Source organism: Panthera leo, chromosome A1, assembly GCF_018350215.1.
Source record: "Panthera leo isolate Ple1 chromosome A1, P.leo_Ple1_pat1.1, whole genome shotgun sequence".
NCBI lineage: Eukaryota > Metazoa > Chordata > Mammalia > Carnivora > Felidae > Panthera > Panthera leo.
The window spans coordinates 25,188,517-25,211,020 of NC_056679.1; the positions used below are offsets into that span (position 1 = coordinate 25,188,517).

Here is a 22,504-nt window from a genome sequence, read left to right on the forward strand (position 1 = left end):
TTAATCTTTGGCATTGTGATGTTTTTAAAAGGGAAACACCAATCTTTCCAACACTCTGCTTATTTTTCATTCTGTAGTCAGCACTGAGCAGCGCACCTGCGTGGTTCTCGAGGACATTCCCACAGACAGTTCCTCGGTGTCCTGCAGGCTGCCAGACTTCCCAGCCCGCTCCAACAGGACAGACAGCGGCACGCACGGCCCGCCGGGCCTGGTTATTTAGAAACGGACAGTAGAAGGTTCAGCTGAAAAGCAAAGTGAAAGGCTATGTTAGCTCTGCTGTAGAACATCACACTCAAAAACGTTGCTCAGATCCTTAAATCAGAATGAAAGGAAAAACAAACAAAAAAACAAGAATGAGAGAAAAAGCCTCAGATTTTTAAGAAGCCAAACGAACATGGCTGGACCCACAATGCCATTGTGATTTCTAAAGCAGCCGTGGGGCAGCGGGCTTTGTGGCGGCCTGTGAAGGGTCACCGAATCAAACTTATTTAGAATCCAATGAAAATGACAAGGAAAAAAACCCTACATCCTAACCCTGACAAGGGATAGAAATAAATCTAATCAGTTTCACCTTTTTCTGTGCAGAGTGTATTGTGGGAAGCGCTGTGTATAAGCTGAATTTTGTGAGTGACTATTTTAAATGCATAAGAACAGGCCTGAGGAGTGAATTTCAGCTCACACTCGAATTCTGCCTGACCCCTGGAGCACCCTGCCCACCCGGTAAAGGAGGGCGTGACACGGAACGGCCCCCAAGGACAACCAGAGAAACCGACACACCGTGGGGTGGGGCAGGGGGACTGCAGTCTGCACACGGACAATCTGTCAGCCAGGCGAGAAGACTTGCGGTTAAATGAACTCGGCAAGGAACCCTTCCACACAGGACAAACTGTTTCAGTAATCAAAATAATTGTCCCTTAATCTCTTCTATAAACTTGCACTTCCGGTGAGAGGGATGCAAAATAACCTCTGTGTTTTTCCTGCCAAAAATACAAAACCTCAATCTAATCATGACGGAACAGACGACACCAAATAAAGGGATATTAACTGGCCTGTCATGGTCAACAAAGCCAAAAAGGGGCACTTGGGTGGCTCAGTCGGTTAAGCATCTGACTGGCTCAGGTCATGATCTCATGGTTCATGAGTTCGAGCCCCACTTTGGGTGAGCCCCCCTTCTCTCTCTCTCTGCCCTTGCTCACTTGCACCCTCTCTCTCACACAAGAAAATAAATACACACACACACACACACACACACAAAGCCCAAAAGGCTGAAGAGCTGCTCCAGGTTAAAAGAAACTAAAGAGAAGTGGCACCTGAAAGCAACATCTGGGCTGGACCCCAGACCAGGAGAGATGTATCTATAAAGGACATTACTGGGACAACTGAAGAAATCTGATTATGGACTATTGATTAGATAATAGTATCAATGTTGTATTTCCTATTTTGATCACTGCGTGGGGGTAGGGTCAAAGAATTCCTTGTTCTTGGGAAATACACAACCATTTCCAAGTAAAGGAGCACAGTGTCTCCCAACTTCCTCTCAAATTGCTTAAAAGAGGGGTGGAGTGGGAGGGGAAGGGAGAAAACTAAAGATAAAGCAAATGGAGGAAAATGTAAACAACTGGGTAAAGTTCCTTATTACCAATATTACCATGAGGAATATTACCTTATTCCTGTAAGTTTGAAATTACAACAAAAAAAAGTTACCCCCCAAAATCTGTGTGCTATATATTGGATCTTAAGAAAACGGGGCACAAACATTCCATTTACAGGGAATTTTTTTTTTTTTTTAAGTAACCTCTACACCCAACATGGGGCTTGAACTCATGACTCCGAAAACCAAGAGTCAGTCGTACACTCTAGCAACTGAGCCGGCGAGGTGCCCCCCAACGGGCGACGGTAAGCCAGAGGGTTCCCTCCAGCAACAATCCAAGACTCTGGTTCCTACCTTGTGCGTAACTCAGCCAAGCTACTTAACCTTTCAGGACCACGGCTTCTTCATCGATAAAATGGGGCAAATACAGGGGAGTCAAGTGAAGATCAAATAAGATAATATATATCAAATGCTTAGAATAGTGCTTGGCAGCAGTCAGTAATATCAGCTATTATTATTATTATTTATTATTATTATTATCTAGAAAAGGTTAATGGTTCTGAAAGAGGATCCAGGCACAGAATGATGGGTCTCTATCAGTGTTTTTCAAACCGTAGGTGGCGACCTACTGGTATCTCATGAAACCAATGTAGCAGTTCATCAAGAGAACACTGAACAAAGGCAGAGCAAAGCAACTGAGTTGTCCCTAAGAGTGATTATCTACCACAGAACTTTTAAGTTACAAACATACACATACACTAACGTGTGCATCCTGCCTGCAGGAGTCTAGTGGGAGCGCAGAGTCTGCATGTTTTTGGCAAGCCCCACCTGGCTACCCCACACCCACCTTCACGCCGCTGGACACAACTGGAGGAAAACCAGTCAACCATGCTGAATGGTCTCTCTTGGATCCTTAACCACGGAACTCAAATGAGCCTGCCTCCTCCCTTTTAATGATGACCCTGCTTCCCGTTTCACTCACAAACATGAAGCCACCAGATGAGAGCTTCTATGAGGTCCGATCCTGTCCACCACCTCCCACGTGTGCCCAAACACTCAGTTGTCTTTCCTTTCACGACCGAACACCCCATACCTATGAACTAACAAAGGCTCCACCCTCCAAGTTCCGTCCCCCACTTCGCCACTCAAGGGCATTTTTTCCAGCATCATTTTCTCCCTCTCTCTGGATCCTCATGAATATACAAACATGCATTTTCCCCCATCTTTAAAAGAAAAAAAAAAAAAAGGAAAGATAATACAGTAACAAATAATAATATTTATTTATAAGGTAAAGGAAGGAAAAGCTGGAGGGGACTGAAAGGAAAGCAGGATGTCTCCAATTCTACCTTATTCTAAAATTCTGACTTGGGAACCATGTAAGTAGTTTATATAATAAAAAAACAAAATTAAATCAAAGTGGTGGAAAAAACCTAACTATATATATATCAAATTAGTATGTATAATCACACAGCACATAATTACTTCAAACGACTTATAAAAGAAGTATTTTAACTAAAATCCTGGAACCATAGACTCAGCTTTTTAAAATATGACCCATCTATCCATATAAAGGAATACATAAAGCCATAAAAAGAATAAAGTTCTGATACATGCTAAAACATGGAAGACTCTTAAAAACATTCTGGTAAGATAAAGAAGCCAGTCCTAACAGGGAACATGCTGTATGATTCCATTTAATGAAATATACAGAATGGGCAAATCCATAGAGACAAAAAGTAAATTATAGAAGGTGGAGGAACAGGGAATCTGCTAATGGGTATGAGGTTTCTTTTGGGAGGGCATGAAAATGTTCTGGAATTAGATAGTGGTGATGGTTGTACAACTTAGTGAATATACTAAAAGCCAATGAACTGTCCACTTTAAAAGGGTGCATTTTATGGCATAGGAGTTCTATCTCAATTTTTAAAAGACCCCATTTCTCCTCCAGCTACAACTTTTCTCTCCCAACGTGTTAAAACCCCCTGAAAGACTCACCCACACTCACTGCCTGCAGTCCTTCCCCCAACTCTCCACCCACTCTGATTAGGTTCCCACAGCTTCTAGTCCTTACACATATAAAACCTGTAAGCTATACCAAACTTAAAACCAGAAATCAAATACCCTCCTTAGTACCAGCCTACTCTAATACATAACACATGCTCAACAAAAACTAGCTGGCTAAACTGAATACATGAATAATAGTAAACACAGACTGAGCTCTATATTCAGTTCTTTAAACTTAGAAGTGTTTCATTCTCTCTCCCTAACATCGAATCCCTAAAATAACTTTTTTCATTTGAAATGTGGGCCTCATTTCATGCATACTTCAAATAAAATTATTTAAAAACTTAAATAGCATTATTTGAATTTTCACAAACAGTTCATTCATGTTAAACACAGCAACTTGCAATATCAGAAAGGATTAAAAAGCAAAATTATAAAGCCATCACCAAAAAACTGAGACAGCAACTCAAAGTTTGAATTCCTGCTCATCAGAATAAAACAATGTACAATTTTTACTTTTTTGAGACAGAGAGCAAGCATGCACGGGGGAGGGGCGGGGGGGGGGGAGAGAGAGAGAGACAGAGAGAGAGAGAGAGAGAGAGAGAGAGAGAATCTTAAGCAGGCTCCATACCCAGCATGGAGCCCGTCGTGGGGCTCAGTCTCCTATCCATGAGATCATGACCTGAGCCAAAATCAAGAGTCAGACACTTAACTGACTGAGCCACCCCAGGTACCCCAGTAATGTATAATTTTTTTAATTAAAATTAAAAACATAGTTACTCAAAGACATTATCTATTCAAGTAAAACAACCAAGAAGGAATAAAAGTAACAAGGATCAAAAAAAAATTTTTTTTTTTTTGAAAAGGGGCACCTGGGTGGCTCAGTTGGTTGAGCATCCGACTTCGGCTCAGGTCATGATCTCACAGTTCATGAGTTCGAGCCCCGCGTCAGGCTCTGTGCTGACAGCTCAGGGCCTGGAGCTTGCTTCCGATCCTGTGTCTCCCTCTCTCCCCCACTCCGCCTGCCTCTCCCCCACTCTCACTTTGTCTCACTCTGTCTCTCAAAAATAAATAAATGTAAAAAAAAAAAAAAAAAAAAAAAAAAAAAAGTAACAAGGATCTTCTGATGATGGATTACCTGTTCCATAGAAGGACAAGCAATGATCTGGGTATCTTCAGGGCTAAAATCTTCCTTCAGCAAAACATGGAATTTCTGGAAAACTTGCTGAATATTATTCTTAGAAAGAAGAAGAGGCAATCATATTAAATGAGTCACCGGAAACATGTGGTTGTCTTGAACACGAAGCACCAAGAATGTTAAATCTTTTTAAGTTTTCATTTAAATTCTAGTTAACATACAGTGTGATATTAGTTTCAAGTGTTCTATATAGTGAGTCAACACTTCCATAAACACATACTGCTCATCATGACAACTGTACTCGTTAATCACCATCACCTATTTCACCCGCCTGCCTCCTCTCTGCTAACTATCAGTTTGTTCTCTACAGTTATGTGTCTGTTCCTTGGTCTGCCTCTCTCTAAGAATGCTAAATCTTTTTTTTTTTTTTTAATATTTATTTATTTTGAGAGAGACAGAGCATGCAAGCAGGGGAGGGACAGGGATAGAGGGAGAGAATCCCAAGCAGGCCCTGCACTGTCAGTGCAGAGCCTGATGTGGGGCTCAAACTCACAAACCGTGAGATCATGATTTGAGCTGAAATCAACAGTCATACACTTAACCCACTGAGCCACCCAGGCAACCCTCCAAGAATGCTAAATCTTAATGATATTAGCCAAACAGTGGAGGAAATGTATCTTTCATCAGATTACCAAAGACATATAATTTGTACTTAATAATTCACATGCTAGCACAACCTAAGACTTATCAGAATACACTCCCTGGAAAAACTAAACTCTAGTAATTCCTGTCCCCACCCCCCCACCCCCCCAAATCCCCCCCGCCAAGAACAGTAAGAGCCCCCAGCAGCAATTTCTCACACAAAAGATAATAAAGTTTCCAGATACATAGAATGTACTTTAAAAATCAACCAATGCTTCGGTAAAGATGTGAGCTCAACACAGAAGTGGAAGTTATGAGCACTAAATTTGCTCTGACATTTAATCCCTGGGCGGCCACTGCAAGCCATTTATTTCCACTACTCACCAGTAAAATGAAGCATAATTCCTGAAATGGTGCTTTCTCAAGTATTGGGCTGCATTCAATGTTAGGGTCCGATGACTTTTTTTTTTTTTTACTAATTTTTACTTTAAGATAAAAAGTATCTTGTTGCCATAGGTAACGTAAAGAACTTAAAACAAAGGTGTGGGGAGGATATAATCAGGCAGGTGCTGTCTTATAAGCCCTTCAAGAATCACAGTGATTATTAATCAACTTTCCTAGAATCGTATACCAACATTTTTAAATTTCACAGGAAGAAGAAAATAGTAGACACAGCAAGAACCCTTGAAGAGACTGGGCAACATTCAAATAAAATATCGCAATACTCACCCTAACAGGTTTAAACAAGATGAACTCTGTATCTTTATTGGATAGGTACAACGACATACTTCTCAAGGTCAGAGGCAGCTTCGCTTTTATTGTCTTGTAGGCACTTGCTACAAGCTCACAGACCTTTGCTGGAAAGAATGGACCTTGTTAGGATTACAAAGAAAAAGGGAAGAAACACTTCCATTTTCATTCAGAGGAATAAAGGGAGAGAAAAACGGCCAAAGAGAAGATCTCTATGTGCCCCCCAATTTTCTTTCACTCTTCCTATCTACCAAGTTTAATTACAAGCCCTATAAGCATTCACTACGTATCTGCTATATACAAAATTCTACTTCCAAAGGCTGGGGCAGCAAAAGAATTCCCCCAATACCTTTCAGGACACTTATAGGGGCTATAATAGTGTTCCTTTGGCATTCCTAGGTGACAGTTAAGATAAAATAAAAAATTATTTGCAGAGAGACACTAGGAAGAATCACTTATGAATGAGCTTACTCATTTACAGAACTGACTCACAGTAAGAGATGCTCTCTTGTCTTGTGAGATCATCCCAACAATATCCACACATATTTAATGGTAACTAAAAAACCCATCTGTTACATTCATATACTGTATTATCAGAAAGGGTACAGAATTCCAGAAGACTGTAACTGACATAATTACATAGCCCACTGTATAGTGTCTGAAAAGAAATACAAATGAAAAAGAATAGTAATCTGTATGAGGTGATTTAAAAGAGGAAACTACCTAGAAAGCTGTAAAGGAAAAGAATGATTAATAATTTCAAAGATGTTCAATTTCACTCATGATTAAAGAAATGTGTATTAAAACAATGGATGGGGCGCGTGGGTGGCTGAGTCAGTTAAGCGTCCAATTCTTGATTTTGGCTCAAGTCATGATCCCATGGTTTATGGGATCAAACCACCCCCACCCACCCTATGCTAAGCATGTAGCCTGACTGGGATTCTCTCTCTCTCTCTCTCTCTCTCTCTCTCTTTCTCTCTCTCTCTCTCTGCCCCTCCCTGGCATGCAGACACTCTCCCTCTCTCGCTCTCAAAAACAAACAAGCAAAAAACAACGGAGATATTTTTGGACTGGTAAAAATTACTAAGACTGTGAATATCCACATTTGGTTAAGGGTGTGCAGAAACAGGCCTTCTAGCCCACCGCCCCTGGAGTATATAAATTGGTTCAACCTCTCTAGAGGATATTAGGCAAGGTCTAGCAAAACCGAAAATACACATATACTCTATTGCTTAACACTGCCACTACTAGAAACTTACGAATAGACTTACGAAATACCAAAATACGTGTGTACAGGGACATTTATAAAAGAACGGGTGGGGAAAAAATACTAAATACATTGTCTATTAATAGAATTATCAAACTGTGCTACAGTGATGCATTCCACACATCCATTAAATAGGATGCACAGAGCTGGATGTGGCGGTTTAGAAAGGGCTCCAAGATACAGAATAAGTTAAAAAAAAAAGGGGGGGGGGAGAATATAAGTATAATCTTATGTTTACAACATTTGTAAAGTCCGTATATGCTGGTACATATGTAATAATTGGGGGAAAGAGACTATTTATAGTGGTTACCTTTGAGAGGACTAGCTTGGAGGTGGAAAACAGAATTACTTTTCGTTTTATATACTTCTTAATAGCTCAATTTTTATATCATATTCAACTTTTTTTTTTAATTGAGGGTGGCAGAACGGGGTAAGGAAGTATCAAGGCTCTCGAGAAGAAAGAACAAACAATCCGGGAATTGCTTATTTTTCATAGAACAGATGAACGCTCCTACAGGGCACTTAATTCCATGGGCTCTGGTCCTGTCCTAACACACTTCAAGAATCCCTAAGTCAGTTTTCAGAGCCCTGGGTAACCAGATGGTGGGTGTGAGGCCCAGTGAATAGAGCCCTCTAATTCCTATGAAGGTGTATTTCTCAGAGTAAGTTAACAAACTGGCATCCTAATTTATAACCCAATCTCCTTTGAGTCTATCGTGAAATGATCCCCAGAAACCTGATCAAGTCTGCATGAACCAGTCACCTTGGGTGTCCAGGGCCCCAGACAGGTCCCTAGATTGTTGTTGAGGCTCCCACCCCAAAAGGGCGAACATCTCTCTGCCATTTGAAAGTGGACTTCTGGTCATACGGGTGAAGGAAAAGCAACTCCGCAGCTCCACGCGGCTACACGGGACCGAGGATACGACCAGGCAAACCAGAGGGCCACCGCTGTATCTGCCAAACGTCCTCCCTCACGACGACAGGAAGTGGGTTCATGACAAAAGAGCAAGCCCCACTGCAACCTGTCCTCCTGTCAGCTTCCTTCTGTCCACTCCTGTTTTACTAATGACTGTGCTAGTAATGCTTCAGAGCACGGCACGCCTGACACTGGGAGCTCCACTAAGATTCCGCTGGAGAAAATGACAGCCCTGTCTTGAGTGAGAGAGAATCTTTCCAAAGAGATTAATTACGCATCAAGTCCCTGGGCTTGGATGTATTAAATACACCTATACCTGTCTGTTAGATTCTACCTCTTTCAAAAATAGCTCTTGCACCCCCAAGAGTTTCATTTGTATAAACGTTCAAAATAAAATCAGCTATTTCTAAAAAAGTCCTGTAAGTGACTGAAACCTTGAGCCACAGTCCCAATTAATCCAAGGGTGGTGAGAACTCCTTCCGGAACTGTGCTGACTGACGGAGTGACCAGTCTGATCCTGACTGTGAGGGGCCAGGACAGGTGGCTACCACCACAGCCAACTCCAATTAGAATGTCCAGTGTTACAGTAAAAGAATCTCATTTTCTGTCTTCTGACAGAACGTGCTACCGCACCAAGTATGATCTCTGTCCGCTGGTAACATAATGAAAATTTCAATCTCACACGTGATACAAAGGTTTCAAATAATGAAGACAGTAAAACATTCACTGTCTCCACCACAATGAGCAAAAAGCCTAAAACAGTCACAAAGTTTATCTGCAATAAAGCAAATCAAGGCAAACCTATATAACATCATCAAAGTTCATGGGACAAAGTTTTGAAATAAAATCCTGTCTTCCATTCAAACACAAGGGATAACTGTACATTTGCAAATCCTCCTGTGAGATATTCAGCTTCTCCTTCAGCGTCTTAGTTCTGGTTCAACTTCAAATTAACCCGAGGCATTAATAAGAATAACTGAAAATGTTTAGAATGGCCTCAGCTCTTTTCCCCAAAAGAAATAAATACCTGACAAACATTAACATTCTTTGGATATTGAAAACCAACTGTATTAAAGACCTAACACCACATTAGGTGCCTGTAGGCAGTCAATTTTTTATGGATGCTAAACCTGAATTTGGATCTGTCTCACTATGAGCAAAAAGCTGCCCCACCAACTCAGATACAGCCTGTCCATAATTAAAAACAGTATTTTTTTTTCCATTTTGCCCTTTTTGGTTTCAAAAAATCTCTATCATCATATGGGCCGGAGAATGGCGAAAAATACTAATCTACCAAAACGCTTCATTCCAGTTTAAACGACAACTTAAAATGCCACAAAACAAACCAAAAGTAACCCACAACGTCATGATTTTAAATGTCGGAGGGCTAACTCTAAAGACAAAAAAAAAATCAAAAAAATCCCTCTGGCACAAAAAAAATTTACATTTAGGAAAGAGTAAGACCGGAACATCTCTAACATCATCTGCCAATCAGACAATGATATCGGCTGCCAATTCCCTGCAAACACAATTTTTATAACTTTTCTCGAACACTCTAAAATGTTAACAAACAGAGGAAGTAACCTGCATAAAATGTGAAACAAAGTAATGACCCAGCACTTCTTCCTTTACTACTTGAGAACAGCAGCGCCCCCTCCGTAATCTCGGACCACCACACACAGGACTTTGATCAGAGCTCTAGCACAATGAAAAGCAGGTGTACAGAATCAAAGTGTTTCCATCTAAGCCACATTTCATTTTTAACTCGCGTGTGTGTATTTCTTAATTCTTATTTCCTTGGAATGCTTTTTGAAATGCGGGTAGTGTTGGCCCATTAAGACCTGTCGGCTCCGAACTGCATCCCGCATCAACACAAACCACAGGAGGAGCAGGAAACCAACTCGAAGCTGTCAGAGACCATATAAATGCAAATTAATCAACATCCCAAAAAAGAAATCCCAAATAGTAAAATGTGAATACCTGGCTGGGCCCAAGGCTGCTGTGAAAGAGTATACTTGGGTCCTCCCTGACTGGCCATCGTCTTTAATGCTGAAACCTGGCAGATGAGACAAAAAGAAAAATGTCACCACTCTTGAAGGACACACAACACCATCTAAACCTATTAAAACGTAATGATAGTCAAAGGTGTAATCCTAAAAACTGCATCATAACGCATAATCCTTTCAACTAATAACACATTTTAAAAATTCTTTTGTGATTTTAAAGGCCTATGCTGTCTTGACTTTGTCCTGAACACCAATGTCCTGAGCATTTTACAGAAGGCAAAACTGAGGACCCAGGGAAATATAAACACAAAACAGGTCTTTTTTTAAGTGGATTACATTCGCATTAAATTATTATCGTATGCTGTTAGAAGAGTGTCACCCCAGCAGGACAGAATCTCCTTCACATACCTAGAAATGCTATTTTTACTTTATCACAGGCAGAGAGAATGTTATGAAGACAAACAGGACTTGATTTCAAGTAGCCTCAAAAGGCACACTCTACCAACCAGTGTTATAGGTAGACTTGGATGCCCACCTTTTAGTCGTCTCCCTTTTCATTGCTCAGCCATCAGTACAGAGAAGCAAACCAAAAAAGTACATCTGGCTGCTTGGGCAAGTCTGTTCTTAAGACGGCAAATTATGGTGGGGCTAAGGCGTAGTTGGGGAAGGTGAAGGACAAAAACCGCATAAAACGTTTTTATTAATGGACTGTTAGGTGCCTGTGGTCCAGGCTCTGACCTTGGCCTCACTGTAGTCTCAGCAGAAAAATGTGAGAGCCAAGTCTTTCGAATAAAGAGGGCCACAAAAATATTGAGGCAGAAGATGGGCACAGACAGGACACAACATTAACTCCGATCCAAGCTCACACTCCTGACCACTCCAGGCCTTTGCTCATGCTGCCGGCTGTATAAAATCACCCCTTTCCTATGTCACTCAGCTCCTCTCTGTATCTAATTTTTATGGTGAGCTGCAGCTTTTAAAAACAAATCACATATAGGATTATAGATTAGACAATGCTAAAAGAGAAACATGTTCATGTTCAGTATATATTATCCAAAGTATTTCCCAACATAAATATGTAAACATGTTCATGGGTCTACATTTATAAAAATAGGAACACGGTGCTCGGACATCTTTTTCTTCCCCCACTTAACTCTAAATTCCGGACATTTTTCTGTGTCCAACAGTTAGGTTTTAATAGTAATGGCTTCCTGTTATTCCACCGATTATTCCTGAAGTTAATCAATTTCATAATGACATAAATGCTATAGGTTTAGACTGTATTAATTATTTTTATATTAAAAAGCAACACAAGCGTGTATCCCCATCTCTGTTGTCTAGGTAATATACTTATCTTTAGGTCAAAGTGCAAAGAGCCTTTTCTTCAAAAGTCTCCCCAATTAACCCTATCTTGTCCAAAAACCCTACGAGGTGAACACAGACCCATCACTGTCCCATGATGACACTGCTATACACTTCATCATGTTTACATATTTTCTATCTTAATTTCACATTGGGTTATATAACTCCTTGAGAACAAAAATTAAATTTATAGGTCAAATTCTGTCACATGCACTACAATCAGAAAAAAATTTAAATTTATAGTGTTGCTGCAGAAATTAATAATACTTCAGAGACAATATTAAGAATAAACTCAAAAAAAACAAAACAAAACAAAAAGAATAAACTCACAACACTGCAGTAAATTGCTTGAAAGAAAAATGAATATTGCCAAATACAATATCTTTAGCATAAACTGGTCCCACCAGGGGGAAACACCTTTAGCGTAGTTATAAACCGGAAATGTACTTCCTTTAAAATGCTTTCATTCGGATTTTTGCTAAAGGAAAACCTGATCTTCACATTTGTCATATTTTATTATAACATTTCTGCAGCATTTACAAAGTCTATTACAGAAATGATCTTCTGGTCCTCATAATACCCTTAAGCAGGGAAGAGGGATACAACAGCCATATCTCTGCTTGCAGACAAGAGAAAAGCAACGCTTGGTGAAACTACCTTGCTACCATTTCACTCAGGAGGTGGCGGAAGGGGGTCTAGAGAGAGCTCAGCTTTCCTGAGTCAAAATTCTAGGCTCTCTATTATACCCATGACCAGTTCAACCCCTACTTAAAGGTTTGTTGCAAGCAATGTTCAGTACAATGGAATTCTAAAACAATAAGAAAAAGTATCATTTTTAAGTTGGACAGAAGATATCTGATCCAAATTGTTTTCATATGAACTTCTGTCTCCAACACTCAGAACAGTATTACATTCCCTTAAAGGTCACTCAAATAGTTACAGAAAAAGTTATTTTTCAAGGAGCCAAGAAATAGGGCAATAGAACATATATGTTCTTCTAGCATTTTTTTTTCTCAAGAAACTTCATTGATTGTACCAAAAAAATCAGGGAGGATGTTTACACCAATCAGATTAAGAGTCTGTAGAAATGTTTGTCTTCTGTATATTGGGTCACTCTGCAAAACTTCAGTTTCTCAATCTGTGAAATGAAGATGTTTTACTTTCTCTAGGTGCCAGGAAGGTATTGAGAATTAATGAAAACAAAGCATCTCAACAAGCAGACCCAAGGAAGAAGCTGTCTAAACAAAAAGGCCAATTTACAGCAGATGACAGGGAACCGGAATCATACCCAAGTCTGTAGGTTCAAAAACAAGTCTTCAGACAGCCTAAGAATGTTCTCTCCACTCACACAGTTTGTTTTATTATGCAAACCCATATATATTTTAAAAACCAGTCCAAACTTAAAAACAAGCTGAGAACATTTTGTCAATGAGGCTTACACCCAAATGGTAAAATACGGAGACCTACAAGCATACATCCAAATCAGAGATGAAATACGGTTTCCTTTCTGCACCTACGGATGCTGCTTTTCTTGCAATCATTCATCAAGGTACAATCACTGGCTGCCTTATAAAATGCCAACTATAATAAAAGAGGCACAAGATTCTGCACTTGCAGATTTACCCTTAAAGAAAATCATTTTAAAGTTTTAAAATCATTTATTCTGCCTCTGCTATTCTAGTAACATTCACCAGATAAGAAGTGAAAAATGTTTGGTCCACAAATTCGAAGAAGCAATGTCTTAAATGATCACATTTATCCGTGTGAACTCGAGTGCTTCCACTGTATGCCTGTGCGTGTGTACATCTTTGTCTCTGACTCACTCCACTCCAACAGGATGGGGGAAGGGACCTGAATTTGGAATAAGATAACATAAAAGGGATGCTCAGTCCTCTGAGCTGCAGTATCTACTAAATATTCTGACTGGGGTCTGAAGAGCGGTGAGGGACCGAGGTTGACAAAAGATAATGAGGCAACAGTGAATGATGTGAGCAAGGGCAACGCTGAGACTGAGCATGGGGGATGGGACTGACTTCTCAGTGATGTCCAGAGGCAGGGCCTTTCCCTCTCCAATCCCTCCATGAGTAGTGCATTTTAAAAGAGGTGTCCCCGCTATAGATGTGTAGCATGTTCATGGAGAACCATTATATGATTCAGGCTTAGAATACATGTTTTCTACATAAAACCTCTTTTTTTTTTTTTTTTTAAGATTTTATTTTCATGTAATCCCTACACCCAACTTGGGACTCGAACACACAACCCCAAGATCAAGAGTTGCACGCTCCACCGACTAGGCCAGCCAGACACCCCATAAACCTCTAATTTAAAAAAAAAATGTTCAATGGGCACTGAGGAGAGCACCTGTTGGGATGAGCACTGGGTGTTGTATGGAAACCAATGTGACAATAAGTTACATTAAAAAAATAAAAATAAAAATAAAAAATGTTCATAGTGCCCAGAGCCTTCCAAAATGCACAATTACAGAGTTATACCAGATTTACCAAACCTATACTAACTCACTTAGACAGCCACATCAGTGAATTTATATTCTCTTGACTTCTACAAAGACTGCTTTTCCAGAAAAACCCTTTAATCCTAGATTTCATTATAATCCACTTGCTTATGTCAGAAGATTCATTCTGCTGCTCTGTTATTGCAGAATACTCACCTACAACATTTCCCATCAGTATTAACATGGATACTCTCCCAAAAATACAAACACATATAAGGGTACAATCTACACACACAAGGACAATTTCAGCAAAAACTATAATGACTTGCCTGTAAATAACAAAGTATCAATACTTGTGCCATTTTTTAAAATTCAAAACCCAGTAGGAAACATTTCTACCACCCTCCTTTTAAATTTATGTGGTGGGGGAAAAACACACATACTCCAAATACTTAACATGAATGGACTAAAATCCAGTAAACATGTACCATATGCCAATGATAAACAAAAGAGTAGCTTGACTGCTCTAACATTTCTGTATTTGCTTTTTTGGTATTTATTATTATTTTTAAAAACAAATACCTTCTGACTTTCAAACGAAAGTCACAGGCTTCAAGGAAAGTAGCGTTGATGGCCCCAGCAAAAAAATTTACTCATAGACAATTCACTTAGTTGACTCCTGGTCCTTTCAAAGATACGTCTGTCTCCCCAGTTTGGACTTAGGTAAGGAAATTTGAGATGAAAGGCTGTCATATTTTAATTCTTTTTATAATGTCCTCCAATACATGTCCAGACAGACAGCAGACGCTTAATAAATGAAAGCTAATTTCAAGGCTTTTTAAGCATTTTTATGAAGTCCTTCGTAACCGTACTCAAGTATTAAAACAAAATGAAACAACGACGACAAAAAAACCCGGTTAGGTCGAAACAGGAAAGTCAAAATAGCCATAATCTGATTTTTTCATTGCCAGCCTTAGCCAGCTGATGCATTTTGGCTAGGAGTCAATATTTGCACTCTTTCTCTTAAAAACCAAAAACTGTGTAAGCGTATCTAAAAGTCCAAACCAAAAAGCTTCCGTAATAGGAAACACGGTGATTTCCCAGACGGAATCATTAAGATTTGGGCTTACTAGTTGCTGTCTCCTGCCAGAGTTTTCACAAGAGAGTAATTCAAAAGGAAATCGAAGGGAGAATTCAAAATTACTTTAGCAAATATGCACCAAGGTCTCTACCTTTGTCATGAACTCCTCCAGCTGCTCTACAAACTGCTTGGTCTGCTGCTGAATAAACTGCTCACAGGCCGATTTCAGATGACGGTCTACATCTTTTTTAGAGTCAAGATAATGTTCTCTTATCTCAGGAGTACCCTTAAAAAGAAGATGACAATTTCCTCCTGTTTTTATGTGCCTGGAAATGACCAGACGTGTAAAGAATGCCGTTTATCTCCCGCCACCAATGAAACAGACTCCTTCTCACCTCCAACAAGAACTCTATCAAGGCGTTGTTGCTATTCAGCCTAAAAAATCTTGGGACAGTCATAGGGTTCAGGATTTTAAACGCTGCATCTGCGAAACAAAATTACTCATCCCGTGAACATGTACAGTTTTAAGAGAAAAGCCGAGTTACGGTTTCAGCGTGTTAATATACACTGGTTCTCTGTTACCACAAAGCAAGAGAAGTTTCATTTCTACCAACTCACCACCATGGATGGAGGAGCGTGAGATCAGCGGCAACCACAGCTACAGTACCCACCACACAGTTATTTTCCACAAGTCAGACTTGGGACATGACTATTGATCTCAATTAGTCATTTACAGAAAAAAAAAAAAAAAAAAAGAAAAGAAAAGAAAAATGATAAATGGTAATTGATACCTTAAAATTCCACTGCTTTACTTTTAGGGTGCTAAACAGGTTTTTCAAAAAAAAAAAAAAAAAAAAAAAAAAAAAAAACAATTCATATACTTACCCAGCTTCATTTGTCAGGATCCTGCCTGGCACAGAAATTTATTCATTTGAAAAGCAGAGTGAATAAACTCATGTGTCAGCCAGAAAGAAAACACCAAAAGGACATATTTACCCCTCAACCTCCAGACTAACTAGAATCTACACAAAGCACTAACTGAGGTCTCATTGATGTTCAAATGCAATAAGACACAGTGTTAGTCATGAGAGGTTAGAGGTTTAAAGAGAGCAAGTATTCTTAAGTGACAGTCAGAAAAGACATTTCTTCGCTTTGCCACATGGCAGAAAGCAGAGCACGAAATGTTTCTAACCCTGGTTTTTACCAGTATACACACAGGGGTACTACTGCCCGCACCCTGATCTGACTGAAAAAGGCCTCTTTGTCACGCTCAGCACTGAGAGTAAAGCTTTGGTAAATGGCTCCTTGCTTCTGCTGTCTTTCCTACCAGATAACCTAAAAGACTGTGATAAATAGAATCAAATCAGTTTTGTAGGATTACACAGGCTTTATAATGTTTTAGGGAAAACATACTTTAAGCCAGCATTTGCTGGGGCGCCTGGGTGGCTCAGTCGGTTAAGCATCTGACTTCGGCTCAGGTCATGATCTCACGGCTCATGAGTTCGAGCCCCGCATCAGGCTCTGGGCTGACAGCTCAGAGCCTGGAGCCTGCTTCAGATTCTGTGTCTCCCTCTCTCTCTGCCCCACCCCTCACTTACACTCTGTCTCCCTCTCTCAAAAATAAATAAACGTTAAAATAAAGAAATAAAAAAATAACAGTATTTGCCAAAATCTCAGGGCATTTCATTTTCTCACACTTCACTGGGTCTATACTAGAACTAACTAAGCAGCAACAAATATGCATTAGAAATTAAGTGAAAGACTATATACTAATTTGGATTAAGTTAAAAAAAATTAAAAATTAAATAAAAAAAGAATTAGAAATTAAGTGAAAGAAAGTAGATCAGCCCTACTTTATCCCATCACTTAAAAACAGTTAAGGACCAGCAGCCCTTGGCACCCTTCAAGGTTAGAACACTATTCCCATGCCTCTCACTGAAAGGACAGAAGGGAATCAACTAGACTGGTTAGGGGATGGGAGCCTCTGATGAGAATAAGCTCTAAAAAAATTATTCATCCTATAAAAGCCAAAAGCCAGGAAACCTGGCTGCTGTTTAAAATAAAATTAAAAAAAAAAAAAAAAAAAAAAAAAACAAAAACAGGGGCACCTGGGTGGCTCAGTCCGTTAAGCGTCCAACTTCAGCTCAGGCCATGATCTCACGGTTCGTGGGTTCGAGCCCCACATCAGGCTCTGTGCTGACAGCTCAGAGCCTGGAGCCTGCTTCGGATTCTGTGTCTCCCTTGCCTTCTGCCCCTCCCCTGTTCATGCTCTGTGTGCATCTCTCTCTCTCAAAAATAAATAAATATTTTTAAAAATTATAAAAATAAATAAATCACAAAGTATATAAATAACACACAGGGTTACTATTCAAATTCCAACAGAACCAAAAGGTATTTTCTGTGGTGAAAAGGAGAGAGCACTAGGAAAAGAAAGAGTAAACTGTTCTAACATGGCTCATGATGAAACCACTTTGGTTCTCAGGTGAGTTAAGTCAAGCCCACTATTTTTATAAGCGCAGTCATTAGGGAACTAAAAACCGGCTGCCTGTGCAAATCCTGTATTTGGAGTTCTCCTGAACCACAGAGTACAGGAAATCATCTGAGTAACTATTTTCTCAATTCCCCCAATACTCAAGAGAGAGATTCATTATATAAACAATGGCTTAAGGCACTGGAGCTTAATTCTCTTGGAAATGGTTAAGAAAAGATAAAATTTAGATAAATTTGTATGTAGGGGAAACTAGGGATATTCTTAGTACTGTATATCTTGAACCACTTAAGATCAACATCTTAGAAAATAACTATTTTGATCTTTTAGAAATGAGCTCTGTTAATCCAGTCAGAGACAAATCATTAGGATGGATGAATCATCTTTCCCAAAATGATTCAATGTCTATTAACAATTCAAAACTCCTATCCACATAATTATTTAACAACTAGCTGATTTAATAATACCAATTAGGCTTATTTATGCATCTAAGGCTTATAAAGCACTTTAACATACATTTTCATGCTTAATGATCTCAATAACCTCGTGAAGTTATCATGACGTTGATTCTGCTCATTTTCCCTGGGACAGAAAAGCTAAAACCCCCACCCAAGACCACACAAGAGCCAGGAAATGATGGGCCAGGAACAGAACCCAACTCTTTCAGACTCTTAGATAAGTACTCCTCCATTTTACCCAGCTGGCTTCCTGAATTTTCATGAACTGACAAACTCTACTCAGTGTTTAAAATCACTCCAATTAGCTGACACTGTAAGTAGCTGTTACACTGATTTTTCATTTTTTCACTGGTTATGGTAATATGTAGCAGAGTCAAAGAGAAGTAACGCTATATTACAAACTGAACTGCTCGGATACAGTTCCCTTCATAAGGAAAATATAGCAAGTTAGATGTAGTTAGGATGTTGACAGCTCAGCTTAGTACGAACAAGTAACAAGCTTAGCAAGCACAGCATGCAAAAACAATTGCAGATGAACATAAAATAAACCTATAACCTTTGCTGACACATTTGGACAGGTCAAACACACCCAACTGTGCCAGCCAGGACAATAAAGTACCTCTAGTTTTCTTGAGGTCCAGGGAAATTTCCTTAATGGTGAATTCGGTATGAAATGGAGCAATCTGTTCACGAAGGATCAAAAGGTGCTTAATTAAGAAAAGTTGTCCATCAATCTGAGTCTAAATTGTAAAACAGAAAAATGGATATCATCAAGATTAAATAAAAAACATAAAACACATGTGTTATTAATCAACATTAATCTACCTAAGTTCATGGCCCTTAACTTAACCGTATGTACCCATGCTCCCTTGGTGTGCAGTGAACTCTCCCCATATTACCCATGTTAGAACTCCCTGGAAAAATCTTGCTGCAAACCCTTACTAACACGGTCGTCCACTCTGTCAATCCAAGGAAGTAAATCAGACCAAAGGTTGTAAAGTCAACACATTTAGAAAAAGAAATCAAATCTACTTTAATTTGGTTCAGAAACAGAAGAGATGGAGTGACCCAACCTCAGCACGGAGTAGGAAGTAAAGTTCAAAGCATGAGCATGATTCCGACCTGAGCTTTCGAGCTTCTCATTAAGTAACAGGGCTCTCACTGTTTGGTCACAGTGGCTTCAATATCCCGAATATCAGAAATAATCACATTTACACAAAAATACAAAAGGAGCTTCCAAAGGCAGAAATGAGTTGGGGTTGCCATTGTGGATTATCTTCCCACTGACAGAGCCTTGCCTGCCTACACCCTGAGAGTGGCTGCACCGGGCACTATCAACACTAGCCGAAGTATGGAAAGAGCCCAAATGTCCATCGGTGGATGAATGGATAAAGAAGATGTGGTATATATATATACAATGGGGGATTACTCAGCAATCAAGAAGAATGAAATCTTGCCATTTGCAACTACATGGATGGAACTAGAGGGTATTATGCTAAGCAAAATTTGTCAGAGAAAGGCAAATATCATGACTTCACTCATATGAGGACTTTAAGATACAAAGCAGATGAACATAAGGGAAGGGAAGCAAAAATAATATAAAAACAGGGACGGGGACAAAACATAAGAAACTCTTAAATATGGAGAACAAACAGAGGGTTATTGGAGAGGTTTGGGGATGGGGGATGGGCTAAATGGGTAAGGGGCTTAGGGAATATACTCCTGAAATCATTGTTGCACTATATGCTAACTTGAATGTAAATTAAAAAATAAATAAATTAAAAAAAAAAGAGAGACAGAGAGAGCGGCCACATGGGCATCTTCCCTGTTAGGCCCTGTCCGGAACAGTCTTGATTCCAGCTTTATTGCCAAAGCTCAGACCCAATCCTGAAACAGTGAAAAATGATAACTTTCATTTCAGGAAAATGTCTGTATATTAACAAAAGCAAGGCTGTGTTTGCTCGTTCTTGCTGCCTACTCAAGATAGAATTTTACTTTGAAAATATTTCTAATGATGTTACACTATACTAGGAAAAGAATAAAGTCCTTCAGTAAATAATAAAAATTTTAAAGGGGTTATTAAGCAAAGTAACTCCTCTCTGGTTTCTCTCTCTCTTCCCTCCTTCTAAATAAACCCATAATCAATATAGAAGTATGATTTATTGATGGAAACTCACTTTGCACTCTGGCACACAGAGCATTAAATAAGCAGGAAACATTCTGAATACTTGCTCTATTTTTCAAAAAACTAACAACTCCAAGGGGCAAAAATAGTACAATATAGATTGACTTTACTACAGCTGTTATCCAGAGAATGGTACCATGTTAGTAATTTACTGATACACTAGGTGCTCAATTTAAAAGTACAGAAGAACAATTTCTTGCCTTAAAAAGCCAACACATTAAGTGATCATTTTCTTGAAAGGCAAAAGTGCAAACTCCACAATGACAATAAATTAGCTAATGCTTACCAAATAGAGGGCTTCCTCATACATACTTAAACCCCTTATAATATGTAGGAAGCAAAGCTAGATAAAATAGGACAGCCTCACAGGCCTCACAGGGTAAGGACTGAAGAATCAAAAAGCCCTTCATACTTCCCTTTAAAAAGAGAACAGCGGTATAAGACCTAAGTCGATACACTTATTTTTAAATTAGGTCATTTTTTTTCTCCTGATGATCTAAGAAACACATGCCCATGCTAGAAAATCTGGAAAATAAGAAAAGTATAGAGAAAAGAAGGGAAAATCATCCACAGTCCCCCAAAAGCTTTCAAAAGCGTTTTCACTAAAGTCCTAATGTATATCTGGTTTGTATCCTTTTTTTTTTTTTGCCTTAACATATTTAAGTTGAATGTTATTGCTTCATTAAAAATTTAATGGTCTTGTAATAGTCTACTATATGGAACATGCCACAATTTATTTAACCATTTACCTAATATTAGAATGTTTTTCCTGATTTCATGTATTATAGGAAATGTGAGAGCTCAGACTTAGAAACACTTTTTAAAACTTAAATCTGCCTGTCTACAACTAACTTTCCATCCTCTTTCTAGCAAACAAAAATTGTAACCTTCCATTCCACGAGTGGGAGAATGAAGTTGTCACAGAGGTACAACTTTCCTAGCAATAGAACCCCAAATTCTTTGGTGGGAAGCTGTGTGTGTGTGTGTGTGTGTGTGTGTGTGTGTGTGTTACCCTAATTTATCTAAAGCCTTGAAGACTCAAGCAGCCAAAAAGGTTTCCCTGAAAACACCTCCCACAGCTCCCTCCCCCTGGGTAACAGGTATTTTAACAGAGGGTTAAACAGAGCAACACTTCTGACCAGGCTGTAAAAAATTCTCAGAGGCCTTCAGCCCCAGATCCCTTCTTGATTAAAAACTAAGTCACAAAGTCATGGCAACTACTTCCAGTCATGCAACCCATGGGCCACAACTGTCTTCCAAATTGACTTAGTAGATTTCCTCTGCTCAACAATTTAAAACCATCACTGAAGGATGATTATAAATTGCTACATTCCCTTGAAAACACAGTTTTGGTCTTCCAGGGAAACAGGAATCTACTACCTTCCCAGTTTCTAAGAGTATAGTAAGAAACTTTTATCCTACAGAATGTATAACCTAAGTATCATTTTTGGTACTTGAGCAAAATCGGCACTCTTTTATACAGCGTAGTCTTTATTTAGCACTGTAACAAAATACAACTGAACCTTGAACACATGGTTTGAACTGCGCCGGTCCACTTACACACGTGCATTTTTTAGAGTACATAATGTAAATGTATTTTCTCTTGCCCATGATTTTCCTAATAACATTTTCTTTTCCCTAGCTTATTTTATTCTAAGAATACAGTACATAATACATATAACATACAAAATGTGCTAATTGACTATGTTATCAGTAAGGCTTCCAGTCAACAGAAGGCTATTTATTAGTAGTTCAGTGTTCGAGGAGTCAAAAGTTCTACATGTATCTTCAACTTCGTGGGGGGACCTGTGCCCCGTAACTCCTGTGCTGTTCAAGGGTCAACTGTTCTAGCTTCTCTTAAAGGGCCTCAAAATTAAATCACATTAAACAAACATATCCTACTGCCAACACGGCTTTAAATTTCTGCGCCTATAAATAAATGCTGTATTGAACAGTATTATTATAGGTAACAAGATTTCACCTAACACTTCATCAAACCTTGTTTTTGCTGATAGACTCTGATGCTCCAACTAGTGACTGAATGCAGGCAGACAAGGCTTCCTGGGACAATCCTTGGAACACTGCCCTCTGGTGAAATAAAAGAAAAACATTACCCTGAAGTATTTCACAACACAGGAAAAAGAAAAAATGGAAGCCGAGTACA

General features: G+C 39.2%; 1 protein-coding gene across 2 annotated transcripts in view; it reads right to left on the reverse strand.

The window, feature by feature from the left end:
• Window positions 1-22,504, reverse strand: part of COG3 (component of oligomeric golgi complex 3) — a 69,285-nt gene continuing 46,781 nt past the window's right edge. Inside the window, exons 16-23 of one of the 2 annotated variants that reach the window (XM_042921368.1) lie at window positions 22,339-22,428; window positions 18,775-18,838; window positions 15,605-15,693; window positions 15,361-15,495; window positions 10,289-10,364; window positions 6,105-6,232; window positions 4,734-4,832; window positions 1-242 (exon numbers count right to left, since the gene is read on the reverse strand). In XM_042921368.1, the coding sequence (XP_042777302.1) occupies window positions 213-242; window positions 4,734-4,832; window positions 6,105-6,232; window positions 10,289-10,364; window positions 15,361-15,495; window positions 15,605-15,693; window positions 18,775-18,838; window positions 22,339-22,428 (711 nt within the window). In that variant the 3' untranslated portion in view covers window positions 1-212. Of the gene's footprint in view, window positions 243-4,733; window positions 4,833-6,104; window positions 6,233-10,288; window positions 10,365-15,360; window positions 15,496-15,604; window positions 15,694-18,774; window positions 18,896-22,338; window positions 22,429-22,504 lie in introns of both variants that reach the window. The other variant, XM_042921299.1, reaches the window with a different exon arrangement.